The sequence below is a fragment of the Bolinopsis microptera genome, chromosome 8 (assembly GCF_026151205.1).
Source record: "Bolinopsis microptera isolate Bmic1 chromosome 8, MBARI_Bmic_1.0, whole genome shotgun sequence".
NCBI lineage: Eukaryota > Metazoa > Ctenophora > Tentaculata > Lobata > Bolinopsidae > Bolinopsis > Bolinopsis microptera.
In genome coordinates this window covers 3028585-3052986 of record NC_087079.1, presented here as the reverse complement: position 1 = coordinate 3052986, position 24402 = coordinate 3028585, and the positions used below count along the sequence as shown (strand labels likewise).

General features: G+C 37.3%; 3 protein-coding genes across 4 annotated transcripts in view; all 3 read left to right on the top strand.

Annotated features, from left to right (window-relative positions):
• Positions 1-23955, top strand: part of LOC134819171 (cytoplasmic dynein 1 light intermediate chain 1-like) — a 38782-nt gene extending 14827 nt beyond the window's left edge. The window contains exons 1-8 of one of the 2 annotated variants that reach the window (XM_063828958.1): positions 6857-6861; positions 15852-16062; positions 16339-16560; positions 16734-16866; positions 17047-17230; positions 18752-18911; positions 21076-21257; positions 22052-23955. In XM_063828958.1, coding sequence (XP_063685028.1) covers positions 15856-16062; positions 16339-16560; positions 16734-16866; positions 17047-17230; positions 18752-18911; positions 21076-21257; positions 22052-22307 — 1344 coding nt within the window. In that variant the 5' untranslated portion in view covers positions 6857-6861; positions 15852-15855 and the 3' untranslated portion in view covers positions 22308-23955. Of the gene's footprint in view, positions 1-6856; positions 6862-15851; positions 16063-16338; positions 16561-16733; positions 16867-17046; positions 17231-18751; positions 18912-21075; positions 21258-22051 lie in introns of those variants that run through there. The other variant, XM_063828957.1, reaches the window with a different exon arrangement.
• Positions 10632-15651, top strand: LOC134819169 (protein transport protein Sec24A-like). Its single transcript, XM_063828954.1, has one exon. The coding sequence runs from the start codon at positions 11161-11163 to the stop codon at positions 13909-13911; it is 2751 nt and encodes a 916-aa protein (XP_063685024.1). The 5' UTR covers positions 10632-11160; the 3' UTR covers positions 13912-15651.
• Positions 15175-15651, top strand: LOC134819173 (small ribosomal subunit protein uS12). Its single transcript, XM_063828960.1, has one exon. The coding sequence runs from the start codon at positions 15181-15183 to the stop codon at positions 15610-15612; it is 432 nt and encodes a 143-aa protein (XP_063685030.1). The 5' UTR covers positions 15175-15180; the 3' UTR covers positions 15613-15651.
• Positions 23956-24402: the final 447 nt, after the last annotated feature.

Below are 24402 nucleotides of genomic sequence, written 5' to 3'. Positions count from 1 at the left end.
AAATCTTTATCACGTTCAACCAATCCATTCATAATTATATAGGCATCAATTAAATGTCCTCTAACATGCCTTTCAACTAGTGTTGTAATTTATAAGGACTCTGATCTAGTTGCTAGTTTATCACTGTAAGAAAGTGCTCTCACACTATCGATAAGGCGGGTGAACCGTTGATTGACGATGTCAACCTTCCCAATACAGCTATTTTATTACCGACTCATTAGTGCATTACAATAAAAACAGTGAGACTATCTTTTTCGGGATCACTACTGTCAAATATCGTACTTTACTTTAATCAAATCAGTGTCATCTAGTTTGTGGAGAAGCAAAGAATCCATTGGATCTATGTGTAATTTAACATTTGTGCAATGTCTTCACAGTCGACTCAGTGACTTGAATCGATAACGTCATTGAGAGGCCCTATCAAAAGATAAAGAGTCTTCTTAGGATGCGCCTCAGAGCAAGTAGACCAAAGTGGCTCTTGCTTGGTCAAGGTGCATCAACTACCCGCCGAAGCGGTAGGTCGGGAATACCCCTAGTATCATTTCGTCCTTAAAAGGATACCCGACCCCCTCAGTATATCCGCATAATATAATGTAAACATAGTTCTCTGTCAGAAGAAAGGTGAAGAGTACGAAAATATAACATTAGATGGATTATCGTAATTTAAGGCTTTTCGAGTGTGCTCAACTCAGTTGGTTTATTCTCATGATTACAGAATAGTTTGATAAATCATTTAAAGTGACTCCGCCAGTAAAATTTCTGAACTTGGCTTTCATGATGTTAGCAGATCAAAGTCAAGAGATACGAGTGTTCTTTAATAAATCTCCGTCAAAGTCATACCAATTACAGAAAATATCCTGTAGCATACACAGTATTAAGATCATGTTTGATTTGATTTTTTGTTAGTACACATTAATTGTTATGTTATGCGATAATTTGAATTTGAAACGCCAAAGGTTACAAGTGTCCTAGACAGTGGGCACAAGTTTTTTGGCAGTAATTTAAATGTTGTGTCAATTTGCAGCTGAACAAGAATTGCGCCCGTTGTTTCGTTTTGGCGGACGCTAGATTTCCATTTCACATTTACTATAAATTTAAGTATAAGCTCCAATCAGCTCACTTCAATCTTCATGATAATAATATAGATAAATTTTAGATTAGATTAGATTAGATTAAGAATAATGACATAAACATCATCACTAGTTTTAAACATTCTTTCTGATTTCCTCATTATCAGAACTGTGAACATTTCACAGCCTTCGTCATTAAAAAACAAACGAATTCTATAACTAACATAATTGTCATAATTTATTTACAAATAAAAAAGTTTAAAAAGTTAAAAACCGTTAATTTAAACAATAAATAAATAAAAACAAATTCATGAGATATTTATTCCCTTTCTCTTGGCAACACACGGATTTTTATATAAATATTGGACTTGTTGCTTCTTCTTTTCGATATAATTTACACCCTCTATTTTTGCTAAAACTATATTTGACACTTCCCAAAAGTTGCCTGTGTCTACTAAATTATTAGTCTTTTTAAATTCTTCTAGATTAATTTTAAAATCAATAACAGACACTGAATTTCTAACAAAAGATGGCAATTTATTCCAAAAGCTGATAACACGCTCTGATAAAAAATTATTAGACAAGGTTTTAATATTTCTATCAATATTGTTAGATTTAGTGCTAACAATTTTATCTCCCGATCTACTTAAATTGAAAATATCTTTTCCATACTCAACCAATCCATTTACAATTTTGTAGGCTTCAATCAAATCTCCTCTAACCCGTCTCTCTGCGAGTGTTGTAATCTGTAAGGCATCCAACCTTTCACTGTAAGGAAGTGTTCCAATATCATCAATAAGGCGTGTGAACCTTCTCTGGACATTTTCCAGTTCAATGATAGTAGCCCAATTCCCATGGCAGGCAGGTGGAGACCACAACTGAGCACAATACTCCAAGTGGGGTCTTATTATAGTTTTATAAACATTTCTCATAACATTAATTTCTCTTATAATGAGATTCCTTGTAACCCATGCAATCATACTGTTTGCTTTACTAATACAACTTTTAATATGTTTCGACCATTTCAAATCTGAAGAAGTTAAAACTCCAAGATCTTTCTCTGCTTCAATACATTCAAGTGTAACACCACTAAATACATATTCTTGAAGGGGATTTTCATTAAATGGAACATGCATTATTTTGCATTTGCTAGGATTAAACTTTAACAGCCACACATTTTGCCAGTTTTGCAAGCTTTCTAACATATTGAAAGTGCTTTCAGTGTCATTGGCATCCATAATAACTTTAAGATCATCTGCAAACAGTTTTGATATACCATTAATACAATCAGGCAAGTCATTGATAAAAATGACAAACAATAAAGGACCTAAAACAGACCCTTGTGGGACTCCTGATAAAACATCACGAAGGTAGGAATATGCTCCACCAACAAATGTCTTAAATCTTCTTCCAGATAAAAAGTCTTTCACAATATCTAAAGTGTTACCACTTATACCCAAATTTCTCATTTTTGTAAGTAGTCTTTGATGTGGAACACTATCAAATGCTTTACAAAAATCTAAGTAAAACACATCTACGGGTGCACCATCTTCTAATAGTTCGATGATACATTCTACACTCTCTAAGAGATTAGATAAACAAGATTTACCTTCTACAAATCCATGCTGGTTTGGATTTATCTTCTTACTAACAAAACTCATAATATGCCTCCTTACTAATTTTTCATATAATTTACATAAAATGCATGTAAGTGACACTGGCCTGTAATTTAGGGCATCTTTCCGACTACCCTTTTTATAAAGAGATGTAACATTTGCTGTCTTCCACTGTTCTGGAATTTTCCCACTTGAAGCACATGTTTGAAATAATTTAGTCAAAGCAGAAACAAAACTTGAATTATGTTCAAGTTCTTTTAATAATTTAGGATGAATGCCATCTGGCCCTTTACTTTTACTAATATTAATTCTTTTCAGTTCTCTGCCAACATCATCCATTGTTATCTCAATATTTTCAATGTGTAACTCATCCGCAATAAAATAACATTCTCTGTTCAAAGGTCCATCTGGTTCTTTGACAAAAACTGAAGCAAAAGCATCAGCCAATACTTCGGCAGTTTCAAAATTACTTTTGGTCAAAGATCCGTCCGGTTTTTCCAGGGATGATACACAACTTTTTAACACTCTTTTCCCTCTTAAATATGCATAAAATGGCTTTGTATTATATTTCATACACTGTGTAATTTTTCTTTCATAATTAACTTTACACTTAAATGACTTACTATCAAACTGTCCTTGTTGGTTCAGTGCAACATTAAGATTTTCAGAAGAAGGATTATTATCAAAAATATACCAACATTTATCTGTCTTTTTCCTGCATCTTTTTAAGGATGAATTTGCCCAAGGCTCACATTTAAAGTTCTTTTCCGTCGGAACTATATCAGATACTAAGTTAAGCTTTGAGTGTAACTCACTCCACATATCTTCAGAAGTTAAAGTACCCTCACTAAAAGACCAGTCAATTTCAGCTGATCTGTGTAACAATTCTTTGCCAGAGACTTTTCCCCATAACTTTCTAGGCTCCTTTGCAGCCTCATCATCTTGCTTACTGTTACTAAGACTTAGATTTAATTCTACATTAAAACAAACATGATCGCTCTTCCCCAAGGGGGAGACAATCATTACTTCATTGACAATAGCTTCGTTTGTAGAGAGAACCTGATCTAGTGTACTCTCTTGAAGTTTACCGCTGACAACTCTACGTCTGGTAACTTCATCTGTGATATACCAAACCAAGCCATTGTCTTGTACACATTCCATAAAATTCTTTTCTATAATTAAACCCTTATTACTTGTTCCTAAAGGAGCATTAACAGTTCCACTAAGCCAAGATACATTTGGTAAATTTAAATCTCCAACTAGGATTGATTCAACATTAAAAACAGCTAGTTTTGCAATCATTTTGGTCATCGCATTGTTCTGCGCTTTAGAAAGAGACATTGATCTATAAATACATGCAATATTTACCCTACCAATGTTGCTATCGAATTCAACAGCAATCGAATCAGTGACCTTAAACCAATCTATGACAACTGGGTTCAAAGAGTCTTTAATATAAATAATACAGCCTCCACCACTACTAACAGAACTTTCTCCTACTTCTTCATTAACTGTAAAATCTCTATCTTTTCTAAATATTTTGAAACCAGGTATGCCAATTTCAGCATCAATAATTTCATTGTTAAAATGAGTTTCATTTATGCAAACAATGTCAGACTGGTACAGCGAAACAGCATTTCTCAATTCACAAAACTTATTATATAAACTATTACTGTTACTATAAAACAATTTAAGGTTTAGGCATTCTATAGCTTTGCTTTCTCTGCAAGTCGCTTTCTCCGTTCCTGTCTCACAAAAAATTGGACATCTCTGTCAGCTCTGTTCAGATCCTGATTAATCCAATAAACTTCTTTCTTCGTTTTCTCAGAATCCACTTCTATCTTCCAACCTTTCCCATAGTTACTCCAATACAATGCAGCCTCTTTTGATTTTAGTTTTACAATCAGCGGTCTAGGTTGATGTTCTCTGCTTTCACCAGATTCAGTTAATTTACCTGCCCGAAAACAGGACACAATCACGTCTTCTTCCATGCCACAGATTTCATGTAAAAACTTGAGATCATTGCTTTGAGATCTGTTCTCTTCGATAGCTGTTTCGGGAACGTGTCTAATGATCACATTACATTCTCTTTTGATCCGTTGGATCTTGTCAGCATCAATCTGTTGGACTGTTGCCTTCACTAATTGAGTTGGTGGCTTGTCACTAATAGTTGCCTGGAGGTCAACCTTCGCTGCATCAACGTAGCTCTTCACTTTTGAAGATGATTCATTGACTATATCTTTTTTGACAGTAGCCATTGCGGTTGGTAACTCTTTCTGCAGACTGTTTTTAACAGCATTGGTAATCGTTTCATTAATGGTTTCACTCAACTTGATCAGCATTGTTGTCGCATTGACAATGCAGTGTGGACACTTATATTGTTTGATCGAAAGCACCTGATCCTCGTCAAGTCCTGTCAGTCCAACACAATCAAGATGACACCATTTGATGCAGCAATCACATCTGATCCATAGAGAATCTTCAATGTGTTCCTTGCAGAAACAATCTTCTTCAGGTTTAGTACTTTCTTCTTCAGCTTGTTCATTCGTCTCTACATGTTCTCTACTGGCTGGGGCACTATCAGTGTGCCCCGTTTGCCCGTCATCGTTTTCCATCCCTGAACTCAAATTATTTGTTATATAGTAGTGTTGAAAGTATTAAAACTTAAAAAATTATGCATCAAATAGGGAAAAATTCAGTTCAATTGCCATAGAACTTAACTTGTATCTGTAATTCAAGAAATTATCAGCAAAGGTAAACTATACTCGTGTACACATCAATACACTACGCGTGCCACGTACAAATTGGCCGTATTACCTAATAGTAATATTATACATTACATGCATTGTATACAATAAAACACAGTCGCGCCGCGCATTCATAGATCACAGGCTATCTATACATCACATCTCCGCAAACAATCCTCACGCGCGCGCAACTTTTTCGTTGCTTGGTAACGAACGGAAGCAAGCAAGCAAGGAACACGACATATATTTGACCCACCTACTGCAATCTCCAAAATCCACGTTTTTCTGCAAAAACCTCCATTCGTAACCTTTCACTATTGCCTTTTTTCAAAAGGGTGAAAAGGAAAAAATGTCATTAACTTTCGTTTCAAATATTTTTATTATATTTGAGCTGGAGAAACGAATCGGAAATGTTATAGTTACCACTATAACAAAGATTTTGTGAGATTTTTAGTTCAGAATATTTAATGTTTCTCAATACATTCAATATTTTTTGAATGTTTGGGTTTTTAATTATGCACCTTATCTCGTTTTTAGTAATCGATTGACTATGTTAAACTTGCATTGTAATAGCTTAATAGTGTTTCCATCATGTGTATTGTGCTGTTTGCAATCAAGGAAACTTATGGCAGTGTGGCTTTAGTCAGTTTAATGAAGGATAGCTGTAGGTTGGATGGCTTGTTGTGATTTACTTTATTGTACTTGGTAAGAGGTGTTTCATCAGATTGTGATGATTTCTTTAATCAATCCAAAAGGATTGTTGGGAAATATTTTATTTAAATTGACTGGTTCAAACAGGGTTTATGATTGCTTGAAGGAGCTACTTTTGAAGAATGGGCAAAAAGGTCAAAATCGCAAATGTACAGCATTCTCTGCTTCCTTGTACTTGTATAAAGAGTATGTTATTGCCCACGTTAAGGGCTGGTTATTAATTAACCAAATTATTAGCTATTTTAGATTTAATAATAATAATAATAATAATACTTTTTGCCTGGTCCTCTTTTATCTCTTCCCTTGCTCCGCAAGCCCTGTCTCTTGTTTATACAACTTTTAACTCATATCAATGTACATATCGGAAAGTTATTGTATTTATTAAGTATATTGTATTGAATTTACTCCCAGATTTGTGCAAAGATTATTTTTTCGTCTGGACTTTGTGATATACAATTGTTACAGATATTTCTCTTGTTTTTCTTCCCTTGCTCTGCAAGCCCTGTTTCTTGTATAAAAATTGTGTTTAGTATTTCATATATTCTTGTAATTATTGTGATAATTTGTGATTCAGTTTTCAGTATTAGTAATAGGTGTTTGCTGAATTACTGTATTATACACTCTGTGGCCAGCTCTTATGTGTCCCATCTCTTGCCCTGCAAGCCCTGTTTCTTGTTTATACAACATATTATAATTATGTAATAAACATTTATTGTAGTGTAGGATTATTTGAATTTCTAAGTCATTTAATATGCAATTTGTGATTGTTTTTCCCGTTTTTCTTCCCTTGTGTTGCAAGCCCTGTCTCTTGTAAAAACAACCACTTTTGTAGATACACACAGTCTCTACAGTCTTTATCCTCTGGTCCCTAGGGTCAGCTGACTCCGGGCCAGAGGAAAATTACCGATTGCCAAGGTTTGATGCCTAGGCAGTCGAGACCTCTTATTGAGACCCGATATAATAATAATGTACTTCAAGTGTGGTTTGCACTCTTAGGATGGTTAATACACTCTAATTCCTAGCAAATTTGTCTGATATCATTAGACTAACGTTTGAATGATAGTTTGAATGACAGTTTGAATGATTGTAATAGTGAAGTAGTGATTTATTTTACACCGACAAGTTGTGCCGTTAATTATGTTGCACATGAACGGCCATAAGAGGTTTTTGGGATTATAGTGCATGAAAATTAAGTTTATTTGTTCATAAGCTTTCTTTCTTTTCTTCCCAATAACATGATTGAATTGCCTAGTAATGTCATGTTCTACTTGGATAAGGCATGAAATCTCAGCAATATTCCTTTAATAACAAAAGATGTCGCCTTCTTGCTGGCAGCGAAGAAGCATGCTCTCACAGCAGTGGGGTTGCTTATTATATGCAACGGGACAACCGTGTTCAAGATAATTGGGCCCTTATATACTCTCAAGACCTTGCAATAAAGCACAATTTGCCTTTATATGTATTGACTGGCTTGAATGTCAAACATCCAGAGAATCCCGAAGCCACCAGAAGAGCAATAGACTTTACTCTTGGAGGGCTGGCAGAGGTTGCTAAAGAGTGCTCTCAGCTTGGCATTGAATTTTACTTCCTCGAAGACTTTCATGTTCCCATTTATGAGCGTATTCTTGAATTCATGCATGATACATCCATCAAATGCATTGTTACTGATTTCAGCCCATTGCGCCCTCACAGACAGCAGATCAAGGAATTGTGTGGCAGGATTGGAAAGGATAATACGAGTTGTTTATTTCAAGTTGATGCACATAACATTGTACCTGTTTGGGAGGCTTCCAACAAAGAAGAACATCAAGCTTTTCAAATGAGACTTAAAATTATGCCACGCTTCAATGAATTTTTAACTGAGTACCCAATTGTGAAATTCCATCCTGTGCAGGCAGAACAGACTTCACCAAACATTGATTGGGAAAAGATCAGAAATTCTGTTAGTGTTGATGAATCAGTCCCAATCTGCCAATGGGCTAAGCCTGGTTCACGTTATGGGTTGCAACAGTTACAAAGATTTATTGCAGAGGGTCTAGAAATATACCGCGAAAAGCGGAACATACCTACTACAGAAGCAGTCTCCAATCTTTCTCCATGGTTACATTTTGGACATATAAGTGCTCAGAGAACTGTCATCGCTGTGAAGCTGCTTGAAAACTTATATCCTGCCTCTGTATCAAAATTTATTGATGAAGCTGTTGTGTGGAGTGAAATGTCAGATAATTACTGCTATTACAATGAAAACTATGACAATTTGAATGGTGCTCCTGAATGGGCGATTGAAAGTTTGAATAAGCATAAGAATGATGAAAGGAAGAGTCTCTATTCTAAGGAACAATTTGAAGAAGCCCAGACACATGATGATCTCTGGAATGCTGCTCAAATTCAGCTCAAAGTAGAGGGAAAGATGCATGGATTTATGCGATTGTATTGGGCTAAAAAGATTCTAGAGTGGTCTGTCAGCCCAGAAGAGGCAATATCAATTGCACTGTATCTCAATGACCATTACAGTTTAGATGGAGCTGATTCTAATGGATTTGGAGGTGTTATGTATTCAATTGCTGGTGTACATGATCCTGCAGAATGGGATGAAAGACCAGTATATGGCAAAATTAGATACATGTCCTATGAAGGCTGTGAAGAAGATTTTGATATACTACAGTTTATCAAGAAGTATCAGCTAGAATGAAGTGCTGGGCCTTGGAGGCACTCAGGGTCAAGGGATGAATGACCCCAATGAATAGGCAATATGGATTGCTACTTATCCTAATTACCAAATTAAACCCCGGTGACAGAAACTTAGGTATTCAGGAATGTAATTCCTTGCCACTTGGGCCTTGCCAAACTCCACAAAAGTTTTAAAAACTCCGTTGATTTGTCAAATTTGGCACTTATAAAACTTTTCACCAAAATTTTGCGCTTTTAGGTAATTTTAAAAAGTTTCCCTTTAATTGACACTTCAAAGTCAAATGTTCCAGAGAACATTTGTGGCACGCAGCTTCATTCTTGCCACTGAAGGATCCTGGAGGAATCTGAAGTGATTTAGTGCTTGATCTAAGACAAGGAATGTGCCAAGAAAAACACATTATATGTATATAGTTCACATCACGTCACAGGTTGAGCATCTGGCCTCTAACACAGAGAGATCAATACCGAGTAGAATTTCTTTCCCAAATTTTCTTTCCCAAATTTTCTTTCCCAAATTTTCTTTCCCAAATTTTCTTTCCCAAATTTTCAATATTTGTTTAAATATTGCCACTTTTAAAACAATTGCCCTTATTCATCGCCACTTTTTCGATTTCTGTCACCAGGGTTAGAACAAAACTGATTCTAACGAATTTGGAAGTGTCATGTATTCAATTGTTAGTGTACATGACACTACTAAATGGTATGAAAGACATAGATTTATGTCCTACAAAGGCTGTGAAGAAGATTTTAATATATTAATATATTAAAGTATCGTATATATATAAATAATGAATCATATTATAATTCAGAACTTCTTCACACTCCAGGGCGCAGCCTTGGATGCGTTCTGGGTCAGAGGATGATTGAACCCAATGACTTTAAACTAGTCATTGGATCTTATGGAAAAAGGATTACTGTTATCAAATTCTGTTTTTGATTTTTTGGTATGAATTTTTAAATTGGTCTTGAAGTGACCCCTTTTGTACATGTCTCAGATTTAAGTGTTACCCTCAACTAAGTGAGTGATTTGTTTTTTATTTGTCACACATTCACAACCTTAAACCGACCCTCCTAATGTATTATACTCAAGAATTGTCTTTTTTGTCAATATGAAATGAATTATTATAATATTGTTTTTTAGATTGATTGGTATTGTCTCATGCTGAGAGCATTTTATCTTTATTTTATGATATATTGGATATAGACATACTTTATTTTGTTATCCATACACAGGTTTGAGAAGTGACAAGATTTGCTTGATAATAAAAACTGTGATAGTTCAGAATTTCAGACGCAGTTTTTTATTTATCCTTCCAAAACCAAAGTTCATGATTAAGGGCAAAATATAGGTTCTGCTGCAAATCATATCTTTGACCTATGTAATGTGGTGTCCTGCTTATTTCCATATTATTGGCATTTTATCAATGATAGGACTTATCTCGACAATATAACCGTTTTGAGTTATCAATATATCAACGTTTTTCCCCAGTATTTTTGGGCCTATGACGGTTAGCAGGTTTAACTGTATATATAGCCATTACTACAATGCACATTCGCCACCTGCTACTTATTCATAAGACAATTTATAACTGACAGCCCCTCCTAATCCTGCCCCTATCAATTACAAAGATGTTATCAATTTCACAAAATGAACTAATAACTTAGACTTGGTTAAACTTGGTTCAGATATAGATGACTAAATTCAGGGTTTTTTTGTGCCATGGTTTTGTGCACACGTCTCTAGATCTTCTAATTAAAACATTTTCGAATGATTATTTAAACCTTAACCTCAATTATTCTCAGTGTAGATGAACCCACAGACATGCAAAATGGTTCAGTTACTCAGTTGAATAGCATCAGACCTCCACGTTTCCATGGGCCACCTCAACCCATTGCTTCAGGTGCAGGCAATGGTTTCACTACGAATCCCTCTTTCTCTCAACTAAATCAAAGCCAGAGTAGCAGCGGAACGAGTTCACCTAATGTGGCTTATCAATACCCACGACCCATGTTTCCACCTGGTCCCCCTAACTATGACAGGAATGTGGTTACTCCACCAAATGGTGCAACCTCTCTCAGACCAGCGTCGCTTCCAACCAGCTTGAACACATCTCCCTCAAGAACCCCAGTTGGGTTCGCTCATTCAACCAGCAATTTAAATGGCCCCTCACCTCAAACCTTTCGACCACCAATGAATGGTCAGCACCGCATGGCACCACCTCAATTCGCAGCACGTCCTCCAACCAGCAATGCTTCTAACAACCAAATGGGTATGCCACCTTCCTCCTTCCTTCTGGGCCACCCAGATTTCGCCCACCACCACCAATGATGTTTAACCCTGGTGGACCTCCTGCACCTGGACTTAATAATGGGCCTCCTTTGATGGGGGTACCTAGTACCCAGACCCCAGTATCAGATCCTCCTACACAACCCCCGCCAGTAAATCCTCCTCCACCTCCACCAACAGGGGCTGGGAACTTTTCGCGATTAGGACCATCAGGTTTAAAGGCAAAACGACCTATTCCATCATATAACATAAATCAGCCTTCTGTAAGCCCAGTTCCTAATAATCTGCCTCCTAACGCATTGCCTGTGTCCACTGCCCAACCAGCTGGTCCATCACCACCTTCTAACATGCCTCCTGGAGGGATGCCACCACAACCAAACATGGCACAATATCCTGGAATGCCGCATCAACCAAATACGCCGCAATATCCGGGAGGGATGCCACCACAACCAGGTATGCCATCACCACAACCTGGTATGCCACCACAACCTGGTATGCCACTTGAACCAGGTACTCCTATGGTTGATCCGGCCACTCAAAGAATGAGGCAAATGAGCCTATCTGACAGGTCTTACATTAATTTAATGGAACATCGTTCTATTTTTCCCAAGGATGAGAAACTGACCTGTTTACCTCCGCTACCCCCTGATTTACTAACCCATAACAAATATCCGGAGCACTTCTGCTCCACACTAAACGTCGTGCCATCATCTTCTAGCATTCTCAGCAAGTTAAAGGTGCCGTTTGGTTTAGTGATCCAACCTTTTAAAGATCTTGGCGAAGAAGTCCCTATTGTAACACCACCTATTCCTCGATGTAAAGTATGCAGAACTTATGTTAACCCATATGTTCAGCTCAATGATGGGGCTAGGAGATGGAAATGTAACATTTGTGCAAGATTGAATGACATGCCAGCCGACTACTTCTATGGTGAGGATGGCAGGAGGGTCCCATTTGATGTCGCCAGCAGACCTGAACTCAACTGTTCTCTTGTTGAGTACATAGCTCCATCAGAGTACACGACTAGACCACCTCAAGGTGCTGTTTATTTGTACTTAATTGATGTGTCAATCGGTGCTGTTCAGTCTGGTATGGTAAAGATGGCTTGTAAAGTTTTAGGAGAAGAAATTGATTCAATCCCAGGTGATAGCAGGAGGAGTATTGGTATTATCTGCTTCAGCTCTAAGTTACATTATTTCAACTTGCACAAGAACTCTGGCCAGCCTCAGATGCTTGTTGTTCCAGATCTGGACGAACCCTTTATACCTACCATTGATGAGCTAATAGTTAATATAAAAGAGGAAAAACAGAAAATAAAAGATCTGCTGGCAATCATCCCAACAGTATTTGCTGATTCAAAGGACCCAGACTGTGCTGTTGGACCTGTTCTAAAGGCAGCTAAGGAGCTGATATTCCGTTATGGTGGCCGCCTTACCCTGCTAATGTCTCGCTCACCTTCCATCGGAGAGGGCACCGTTAAAAAGAGGGCAGATACTTCCAAATTAGAGGGACTTTCTCTTTCACCCTTGGATGACTTTTATAAAACCCTTGCTTTGGAGTGTACCCAAAAGCAGGTGACAGTCGATTTGTTCCTGTTCCCTAATGATAACATGGACGTTCCAACTGTTTCCACAATCTCACAATTCTCGTCCGGATCTGTGTACTACTATCCTCAATACCACTATGAAAAGAATCCTCTTATGGCTGAAAAGTTCGTGACCGAGTTTCGGCATTATGTGGTGCGTCCAATAGCATTTGAGGCTGTACTCAGGATAAGATGCACCTCGGGTGTCAACATCCACTCATTCTTTGGAAACTGCTTCGTACGGGCTCATGATCTGATCGCTTTAGCAAATGTGAGTCCAGATGTGGCATTTGGTGTTCAGATCAGCATTGACGATAATTTACATGAAAGCAAGTTGGCAATTTTCCAGTCTGCTCTCCTCTTTACCAGTGCCAAGGGTGACAGAAGGATCAGGGTCCACACTTTAGCCCTCCCTATTTCAAGTGATCCTCAAACTATCTACAATAACCTCAACATCGATGCATCCATATCTATTCTCGCTAAAATGGCTGTTGAGAAGTCTAACTCGGCTTCTCTAGGTGATGCCAGGGAAGCATTGCAGTACGCGGTTGTAGACCCCCTCATTAAGTACAGAACAGACTACTGTCCTGCCGCTAAAGGATCTGGTCAGTTGGCAGTTCCCGTATCTCAGCGATTACTTCCCCTCTATATTTCTAGTTTACTCAAAAGCAAAGCATTCCGCTTGCAAAACGTTTCTGTTGATGACAGGTATTTTGCGATGTTACAGTTCAAGACGCTTCCAATTGAAGAGATCATGCTTATGATCTACCCTCGTCTGTTTTCGCTTCATAACCTAGCAGAAACATGGACTGATAAGAACACTGTTCCACCTCGGCTACCGCTCACAGCAGAGAAACTCACTCGCCAAGGTGCTTTTCTTTTACAAACTCACGAACATTTCATCGTCTGGATTGGCAGGCATGTCAGTGATATTTTCGTCAACTCAATTTATAACGCAGCGAGTTACAATGACCTGCCCGAACTCAAAGTGGGTATCGAACATCACGATAACGCCATTTCGGACCTGCTGCACGACTTGATCAGCCTGTTGGCGAAGGTTCGGGAAGTTCCCACCACGATAGTCTCTGTGAGGGAAGACACCCGAAGTGGGTCAATGTTTTTACAACATCTAGTCGAGGACAGATCAGATGGCCAGATATCTTATTATGAGTTTTTACAGAAAATTCAACAGCAAGTTGGATAGTACAGTTTGATGATTTTGTCGTAATTTTAGAAGTAAAGTGACGGTTTATAGACTCGATCGATTTGTTACCATCTTCAGCTTCCATGTGTGGACTGACTGACTCAGAATGTTGGACTTTGATTTAAATTTATTGATTTTGGGTAAGAATCCTCGTTTCCACCTGGCCTGATGCTGGCAATGTATAGTATATTAAATCATTTGAACTAAGAACTGTACAAAATGTAAAGAAATAAACCAATTTGTGATCAAAGAGTTATATTTTTTATTTGGGGTTTGACCACATGTGAGGTGATGCTACACGGAAGAAGTATAAATATGTTAGCCAATAGTTGACACAAGTTGAAAGATGTTAGGTTTCCGCTTTGCCTGTTGTGAAAGGTGCACCTTTTGTTAAGTAGTTGTCATGTTTTATATATAGCGTCACATGATGATTCTCTAGCGTAGGACCTACTACATGATATATATAAGGTACAGTAATATTACGTGAGATCAGTTTTTAGTTGAAGATTATTGATAGTCGAGTATGAATTTGTCGATTGTCAAAGCTATAGAAAATGTTTCGATTTCTTGTTAAATCTATCAAAATGTCACATGTCTGCAGTTAATGCGCAGGCCAAGATGATGAAATTCATAATCATTGACTTTGACTTTGTTATATTGCAATAATGGTACAGCTTGTTAAAATCAAATTATTAATATAAGCTCTTTAAAGCTATGGGGGTAAGTTATTCTATTTTTACTATCTTTGCAATCTCATTTCACTCGTAAAACGTCACCTCAAATTATAGATCTTGATTGATCTTTGTTAGTGTTTCTTGACACTTCAAGGTTTATGGCCCCTAATACTGCTCATGCTATTCGCTGTTTAACTTTTGCTGTAATCTTCCTCAAAATAAATTGGTCATCGGTGGTATTAATGATTTGTTTTTTAAAAATGCTAGGAATTAAGATATTTTACCGGTAAAATCTGCCAGTTCATCTTTTTCTGCTCACTTTTCACGTCTATTAATGGATAGAATTTGTGTTATTTTTTGTACCAATTGTTGTGATTCGATTGAAACTCAGCAAAGTTTGAAATATGATGTGTTTTATTAGAGTTATTCACTTTTAAATGCCAAATATTGCCATTCAGTACCATCTAAAATGTCCTCTCCTAGCGATGAATTGAAAATTCGATTATTAACTTAACTAAATGACTATATCATGAGTTATTTAAATTATGTAATTAAAATAAGTTATTTAGATAAATAACAACACAATCTGACCAGGATGGGCAAGCCGAGTGGTTTAAAGACGGCTCGCAAGCTCCGTGTACACCGACGGGACCAGCGCTGGCACGATCTGGGATACAAGAAAGCTCATCTGGGAACACGATGGAAGGCTAACCCTTTCGGAGGATCATCTCACGCTAAAGGAATTGTCCTGGAGAAAGTCGGAGTCGAAGCCAAACAGCCCAACTCAGCCATCCGAAAATGTGTCAGAGTACAGCTGATTAAAAACGGGAAGAAAATCACAGCTTTCGTCCCCAACGATGGTTGTTTGAACTATATTGAGGAGAATGACGAGGTTCTCATTTCCGGGTTCGGACGATCTGGTCATGCCGTGGGTGATATTCCCGGTGTGAGATTTAAGGTGGTTAAAGTTGCCAGTGTGTCGCTCTTAGCCCTTTATAAGCAGAAGAAAGAAAGGCCAAGGGCTTAATTTTATTATTTATGTGAATTGTTTTTATTTATTCATATATATGTTTTTGTTTTTACTGACTATTATCGATCTATGATCTATCGTATCTTTTTGCATAAACAAATCACAATGACCCAATGAATCCTCAAATTACGAATTCAAAAAATCCCTAAAATAAAAAGATAAATGACCGAATCAAAATTCAACCTCGCAACACACGAAACATTTATTCAACTACAAAAACTAACACACGTACACAGCAGAATGCTCCCCAAGCCCGACGAACGAGACCTTTGGTCGGACATCCTAAACGACGTGAGCACTGCCTCCACCAACAAAGACAAGAAGTGTTTGCTGGTTTTGGGGGATGAGTTCGTGGGTAAAACAGCTATTATCAGTAGACTGAGGAGGTTGGAGGGTCACGTGACTAAAGCGGGGCTCGGTCTCGAATATTCTTATCTTGATATCAGGGTAAGTGTGTAACGTACTGTTACCTGTGTTACAGTGTAATACTGTTACCTGTATATAGCGTTAAAACGAGCTATTTCGTTCAGGTTCTTTATCTTTCTTCGTTTTCTGTCGATTGTGTTTTATGGGATCATAGCGAGAATTAATCTGCCTTAACTCTCAAGTCAAAGTAGCGATTAATTGTTCAGTTCCAAAGCTATCGGGAAGTAATTTACAACAATGCACGTAATTAAACACAATCAATATAACAACAAATAACAAGACTGACCCCCCTCTCAGGACCAGTTCTCAGACGACATCATATCCCGTCTCAGTATTTGGACCCTGAACAACGACAGAACCTCTCTCCAATACACCCTGTCTGAGAAGCACCTCACCTACTCTGATAAGGGCTGGAATGGGATGGTGGTGTTGGTTGTGGACTATTCCAGACCTTGGAGCGTGATGGAGAGGCTGGAGCACTGGGTGGAGGTGCTGGATAAACATATTGAGTCCATGAAGGTGGGTTTATGCAACTTACACATCCCCTGTTGTTGTATCCTTGAGTCTCATCCGGCAACCGCGACCCATTTTAAAGCTAAATAAAACACTTGAAAATACCATACTATTTGGTAGTCAGTATAGTAAGTCAGTGCAGTACTTGACATTTGACAATGACCGTCATATCCTCCTAGATAGAACCAAGCGAGAGACGTGATGTTTGTGGTAAACTAGCTAAATCTCTACAAGAATACTGTCTTCCTGGCACTGAGAGCAATAAAGATGTGCTCTTACCGCTTACTGAGGGTGTATTGGACCAAAACACAGGTATTTGACACGTGGACATTGCACGTGACACGTGAAAATTGCACGTGACACGTGGAAATTGCACGTGACATGTGGACATTGCACGTGACACGTGTTCTGTTGTAGACTTCTTGTTTTGAAATTATGTCAGTTTGACACGTGACAAGATCTTTATACCACAGCTCACAGCTCTCATCCCAGGAATACCAATAGCGGTGGTGTGCACCAAGCTGGACTCTATGACTACGTTGGAGAAGGATCTAGACTACACGGACGCTTACTTTGACCTGATCCAGTGGCATCTCAGGAAGTTCTCCTTAAAGTACGGAGCTGGTCTTTTCTACTTGAACGGCAAAGAGAGTCCTAACACTGATGTGTTGTACAAGTATGTGACGAAGCTTCACTTTTAAAGATTGTTGAATTGCGTAACGTTTTTGAGTAATATTGCATCGGTTATCCAGGAAAATACTGCAGCTCCAGACGATCTTAATAAGGGTACATATTATAATATTATTAAACCTTTCATAAATCAGGTATGAAAGTAAAGTAACCGTGGTTTGATCAATCATATCGTCGGGAGATTCACCGATCAAATACTTGCTCCAATCCCTTAGTCACCACGTGTACATTGCCCACACGTCACCAGTAGCGATCATTACTTAATCCGTGTAACTCAATGTGACATGGTACCACAATCAGGCACCGAATGAGTGCTGAAATCTTCTATAACATTAGGGGTGTAATATTGTCAGTTATCGTCCGCAGTAAAGATTAGATTACATCCGCTACATACATGATAAGATAAAAGGAAATATCTGGAAGAAAGTCAACAATAAATACTGTTCAAAAATATATAATATGTAACATGACACGTCAACTCAACTGAAAATATAATCTGAAACTGGTAGTGCTAGTTCAAGTTCTTGGTAATGACGTCATATAATATGACGTCATATTGTGTGCAGTAAAATTATATGGTTATTATATCTGCCGTGAACAGTAAGCTTATAACAAACGGCGAGCAAATCAAATAATGTTAGATTGTGAAAATGCATATATAATAAGTTAAATAAAATCATATTATAGATGATAAGTAATATGATTAAGCTATTTCACATGCACTATATACTGGTGTACAATGTTATCAGTGCGTAGAGTGTATCTTAGAGTAAACTTAATTGTTTGTTTCAGACAATTTTACAAAATCTGTGTTTACTTAAAAATCTTGCTTTGAATTTGATGTATTATCGTGGAAAAGTAGGCGTGCAAAAACGCCCTATCCTTAGCTAATAAAATAAACATTGTCTGCAGTGTGGTTTTAGTGATGCAATACGTTTTGGTGCTACACACTGCACATGCAGACTCAATTATTTAATTGCATTATATTACATCTGTTCACACACGTGGTATGTAAGAATGTACGTGGTATGTTAGAATGTACGTGCGCGTGGTATGTAAGAATGTACGTGGTATGTAAGATTGTACGTGGTATGTAAGAATGTACGTGGTATGTCAGAATGTACGTGGTATGTAAGAATGTACGTGGTATGTAAGAATGTACGTGGTATGTAAGAATGCATGCTGCTCGGAGAATGCTTAAAGGCAAATTACCCATTGCATTGTAACAGCAAATGATACACTCTACCGTAGGTTATAATACATATTAAAATTAATGTAGCGTAATGAAGCTGAGGTAGATAACATGACAGCATAGCCGGCATTTTTATTTTAAAAAGGAGATAAAGCACTCCAATTTTTTCTTTATCAATGATGTAACGTCTGAGACGTGTGTACTGTTTACGTGTTAACTAGGTTTTCAAACCAAAAATAAAATACATCTAACTCTAAACCGACCTAAGAACCATAATTCCTGTATCATTCCGTAACCCCAGTCTCCATTCTTCAGGTACATTGTACACAAGATGTACTCCATACCATTTGAGGTATGTCCCAGTGTTATAGATAAGGATTGTCTGATGATTCCTGCTGGCTGGGATACACTTCAGAAGATATCTATACTGAACGATACTCTGCGTTCTTTTAACCTGGAAGATGATCTCAATACTGTGAGTAAAGATGTTTTGTGAGGGTTTGTTCAGAATTCTGAGCACCGGACTCTGGGGTGAACTCGGTGGAATTTTACTGTCTTATGGTAAAATTATTCGGGTTTCGCTTGCTTGGAATTCGGTGTCTTACTGTTGTAGTTGATTGTTCTCAAACTTTGCTAGCGCTATAATGACAATGTAGTATTTAAAGAACTGCAATTTTAATGGAATGTTTTGCTCAGAATGCGTTGAGAGTGCAAAACAAAATAACGAATTCTCTTAATGTTTTTAGAAGCTAATACTTGTGCGTAAGATGGGAGATAGTGTGAGCTAATTTATGGTGTTTTCTCTGTTAGCATGTACACAGTGACACAGTGTCTATTATATAAGTATATGATCAACAATTACTGCAATTATCGTAAAGGGTCGTAAATTTATGTGTTTACAGGTGTGTTTTGATTGCACGGTTGTATTGCTTAGTTGTTTCGTCAATTAAACATGTAGCAGAACTGATTATTGTTAATATTTGTGTAGGAAAAGTGTTCCTTTAGTAGAAATATAGTAGAATTATAGACATAAACATACTGTTGTAAAATAACTAAAATCCAGGTCCAGTTATTAAATATTCACAATCCACTAGTAACACTTATCTCTATTATAATTCAGAGAATTGTTTTTGTACACTGTACACTGTACGACCGCCCACGTGCAAATCAGACGAGAAATAGGAAGTTGCATAGTAACCATAGTAACGACTGAACGAGTAACACTTATCTTATAATAATATCAAAACCAACTATACCCCTAACTTACTCCAAGTCAACATCTTCAATACAAGAACCCTACGTCGTACGTGAATTCAACGTTAACACCTCAAATATGCTGTGTGCAGTACCGGGCACATTCTTCCAATTCCTTGAAGTTTGAAACCTAATCCGAGTATGAATTAGCTGCATCCTTGAATAATGAGATTCCGAACACTTAATGGACGTAAATCAAGTGTAGTTTTACTCAAATTTCATCCCGTATCAAGTGTTACGTAGGCTAGATCAATGGGGGTGATGCAACGTCAATTAATGTCAGTATTCCATAAAAACCCCAAACTGACATTGACATTAATTGACATTAATTGACATTAATTGACATTAATTGACATTAATTGACATTAATTGACATTAATTGACATTAATTGACATTAATTTGTCTTGAAATTTGAGATTATCATTATTCGATAAATATTCAAGATATTCACGTCTATGTAAGTTAGACCGGTTCAAAAAAACAAAATGTCCTTGAATAATTATGAGTATGTTCTTATCTGTTGATCCTTAGGTTCAAAGACCACCAAAAAAAATTTCAGCTTCCAACTCTTCCATCTTCGGTCCCCACCGGCCACGCCCATATTTTATTGGTTTCTTATACAGGTAAAATATCTAGAATCGGCTTTTTTTGTATGAAGGAGTAATGTTAGCTGTTTAAGATTCGTTATTCAAATATAAATGTCATGAAGGCATTTCGTTTAATGTGGGTTTTAAGTTCTGATGATGTTGAGAACCACGCCCTTGGATGGCCACGCCCATTTAAGAAAATTAAATTTCGGAAAACCGTATTATTTTAGTTTTATCGTTTAATGATCTGAATTTTTTTCACATTTCACATTTCCATATGTGATAGTAGTGAATAACTTGATGATATAAACGTTCTAAAGTGCTAAAAATATGGTAGAACTACATAATCTCTGGTCGAAAAATATCGTGTCAATTAATGTCAGTATTCCAAAATTTTGCAAAACTGACATTGACATTAATTGACATTAATTGACATTAATTGACATTAATTGACGTTGCATCACCCCCAGATCAATAATGATACAAGAAATTGTCCATATAATCATTTATCTGCTGGAGTATTGGGCGTTTATCAAATTTTAACAATGCAATTTAGTCCATGGTACAGTTAAGGAATTTAAATGTCTCTGTTTATTAACAGTTGCAGATAGTGTAGAATGTGCCCCTCAGTGTGTATCAAGTTACTATTCCAGCCCTTTAAGTTACAAACACAATGCTACACATTACTGACCCTATACAATATATCCGTAAAATGGTACTCAATACCCGGGCCCTAGCCCCTATCTGATAATTAACCAACCAATTATACCAAATATGGTGAAATTACTCCAATTCAGGTGCTGCCCAAACCGCTGAACCGCCGAGCAGACACCGGCCGTGAGATCAAAGCAGAGGATGACCAAGCCTTCCTGACGAGGATGCAGAGCCTGCTGCAGAATCAGAGACCTGCTGGACCCAGACCTAGCAAGCCTCTTACTAGCCAGACTAGCAGAACTGCTATACCCACCACTGTTACTCCGTACGTGCTGGTTCTTAGCATACTTTAGACATATCTTGCATATTTAACATAGTTTGTGGACATACATTCAGTGTGTAACAGTTTGGTAAATGTAATATGCTTGGGTGAAGTTACATTTTACTAAGCCATTAGAGAGCTGGACCAGGTCTTAGTCAGGAATAATATCAGTAGCTTAACAGTTCAGTTCTTTAATAATGCATGGGCCTGGATCAATAATAAGTAGATTGTGATGAGAAAGTATTCAATATTATCCAGTAGATTAATTTTAATCATGATGTAATTATATTGATGTTGATTTTAATGAATTACCTAACAAATCTCCTCCTACAGTGGAGCAGGATTATTGATATTGATTTTAATGAATTACCTAACAAATCTCCTCCTACAGTGGAGCAGGATTATTGATATTGATTTTAATGAATTACCTAACAAATCTCCTCCTACAGTGGAGCAGGATTATTGATATTGATTTTAATTAATTACCTAACAAATCTCCTCCTACAGTGGAGCAGGATTATTGATATTGATTTTAATGAATTACCTAACAAATCTCCTCCTACAGTGGAGCAGGATTATTGATATTGATTTTAATGAATTACCTAACAAATCTCCTCCTACAGTGGAGCAGGATTATTGATATTGATTTTAATGAATTACCTAACAAATCTCCTCCTACAGTGGAGCAGGATTATTGATATTGATTTTAATGAATTACCTAACAAATCTCCTCCTACAGTGGAGCAGGATTATTGATATTGATTTTAATTAATTACCTAACAAATCTCCTCCTACAGTGGAGCAGGAGGGCCAGGAGAGAAGGACGGTGTCCTAGCCAACTTCTTCAACTCCCTCCTCAACAAGAAGCCAACACCTGGAGCCGGTGGTCCGGCTGGTGCACGACCCGGTACTGCAGGTGCTGGTGCACCGCGAGCCCTCGCTGCACCTGCTGGTGCACCGCGAGCCAGCGCTGCGCCTGCCAGCCCTCGACAAGCTCCTCGACCTGTGGCCAGGACACAAAGCGAGGGAATACCCAAACAACCTGCTGTGTGAGAGCTGCGTCAGAGTGCTGTGCATGATGAGTATTAGTTATTTCTTACTGAGTAATATTGATGTATAAAACGTATGTAGGTTGTAAGTTAGTTAAATATTATATTAATTTTGAGGTGTTAAGTTGGTTGGACCGATGGTATTTTAAGAAAAGGCAGTGCCTTGAATACATTTATAGGATGGTGGTTTCGTCAGGGAAATGTGGAGACAGAGAAAACTTTTATTTGTTGTTGACTTTGTCTTAAAATTTGTAAATTATTTTTGTGTGCTTTCATTATTTATGATTTTTATTTAATTTTAATATCTGCGTGCTTTTCACACTTTTTTCCTGATACTTTGGGGTTTGCAATTTAGGACTTTGGGATCAATTTCAGATCAGTTTTGGCACAGATTTTTAACTAGGCACATTCGCTCAACACACTGAATTTTTCTTCAGGAAATTCGGAGAATAGTTTCGTTGTAGACTATTGATTCGAAAATTGATTAACGAATCAAAATGAACAACATTCCTCTGCTTTTGTCAGAAGTATATTTAGCACAAATTTTTATTATTTTTAGTCTAATCCATGTTTGGAGAATGCGACTATTGATTGAGATATCTATGTACAAATCATGTAAAATTATTTCATACATTAACAGAATTGATTGTAAATAATTCGTGTGAACATCATCTCCGCAAAATATTTTCCCATCAGGCCAACATTTTACGAAAATTAACTGGTGAGGAGGTGAACCATACTTTTCTGACTCATAACATGACATTAATTAACCAATCAGCTCAAGCATTGCCCAATCAAAAGCCAGAACATGAAAACGACCCACCTCCCCACCAGTATCCTCATCTGTAAACCTACTCCACATACACTCAGCACTGCATGACATAAGCCTCTAGAATGGTCTAGGCAAGATAATCACCTACTTCCTGCTTCTTCAGCTCTACTACAGGCCACCACAACTTGCTGAGTACCCTCTACCAATTGTGTGTACAATTGAGAGCAGTTAATGTTCCTTACTTGTTGCTAATATTGCAGGATAATATAGCTCTACAAGATTTATATGTTTATTTATATCTGTTGATAGTATTAGTGAATGCATATTATTTATATTTACAAACGTATATTATATCGCGTACTGAATGAGCCTGTATGTATGGCCTTCTTGGACGGAGTTAATGTCTGGTAAATAAGGAAATTTCATTGCATTACAATGAATATTAATATCATAACAAATATAAGTAAAGATCCGATAATACAAAAATGGTCAAGCACTCTGGACAGGTTATTTAAATGTTTATATTATGTTTGTGTGTGTTTGTTGAACGTCAATATGTATATGTACATTGTACAGTATGTACATTATACAAAAGATTAAATCATTGACAGTAGTACTTAGACAGAATGACAGGCTGACAGGCTGACACGTATTACTGAGCAAGCTTACTGATTGGCTAGTTTCTTACACGTGGAGTCTGATAAGCTTGTTTGTTGGTCAATGACCGTAGGTCGTAAGGCGGCATTACTAAGCTAGCTAATAATGATACTTATTGATTCAATTTATCTACATAGTACAATGTACATGCGTTAGTAGTAGTAAATCTTTCAAAGTACGAAATATCTCTTTAAAAGAGCATCCTAGGCACCTTATAGATATCAAAACGCATAAAAAAAGAAAACAAAAACATCAACCCATCAACCATCTTCTAACTTCTTCCACTCCTCCCTATCTAAAGCTAAAAATCTAAGGTCTTCGAAATCAGTCAAATTCTTAAGTCTAATATCAAGATTTCTACTAGTCAAGTCTTTTCTAATAACATCTAATAAGTTTAAACATGGTCTACCCCGTCTCCCTTCCATAAAAATATCAGAATTTATAGCAAATAACATAGAGGTGTATGCTGGTGAGTCTTCCTGTCCTCTTAAGATATGTCCTAACATTCTCCATCGAAACTTAGAGACTCTCACAGACAAGGGAGTGACATAACAACGAGCATAGAGTGCCTCATTAGAAATAACCCCAGTAGGCCATCTGATGTTGAGGATTCTTCGGAGGTGTTTGCGATGAGCAACATGCGTTAAAATGATATAAATGAAGCGTGTCT

What these genes read in the sequence shown, in the direction of transcription:
- LOC134819173 (XM_063828960.1), top strand. Translation starts at nt 15,181, where the DNA reads ATGGGCAAGCCGAGTGGTTTAAAGACGGCTCGCAAGCTCCGTGTACAC.
- LOC134819169 (XM_063828954.1), top strand. Translation starts at nt 11,161, where the DNA reads ATGATGTTTAACCCTGGTGGACCTCCTGCACCTGGACTTAATAATGGG.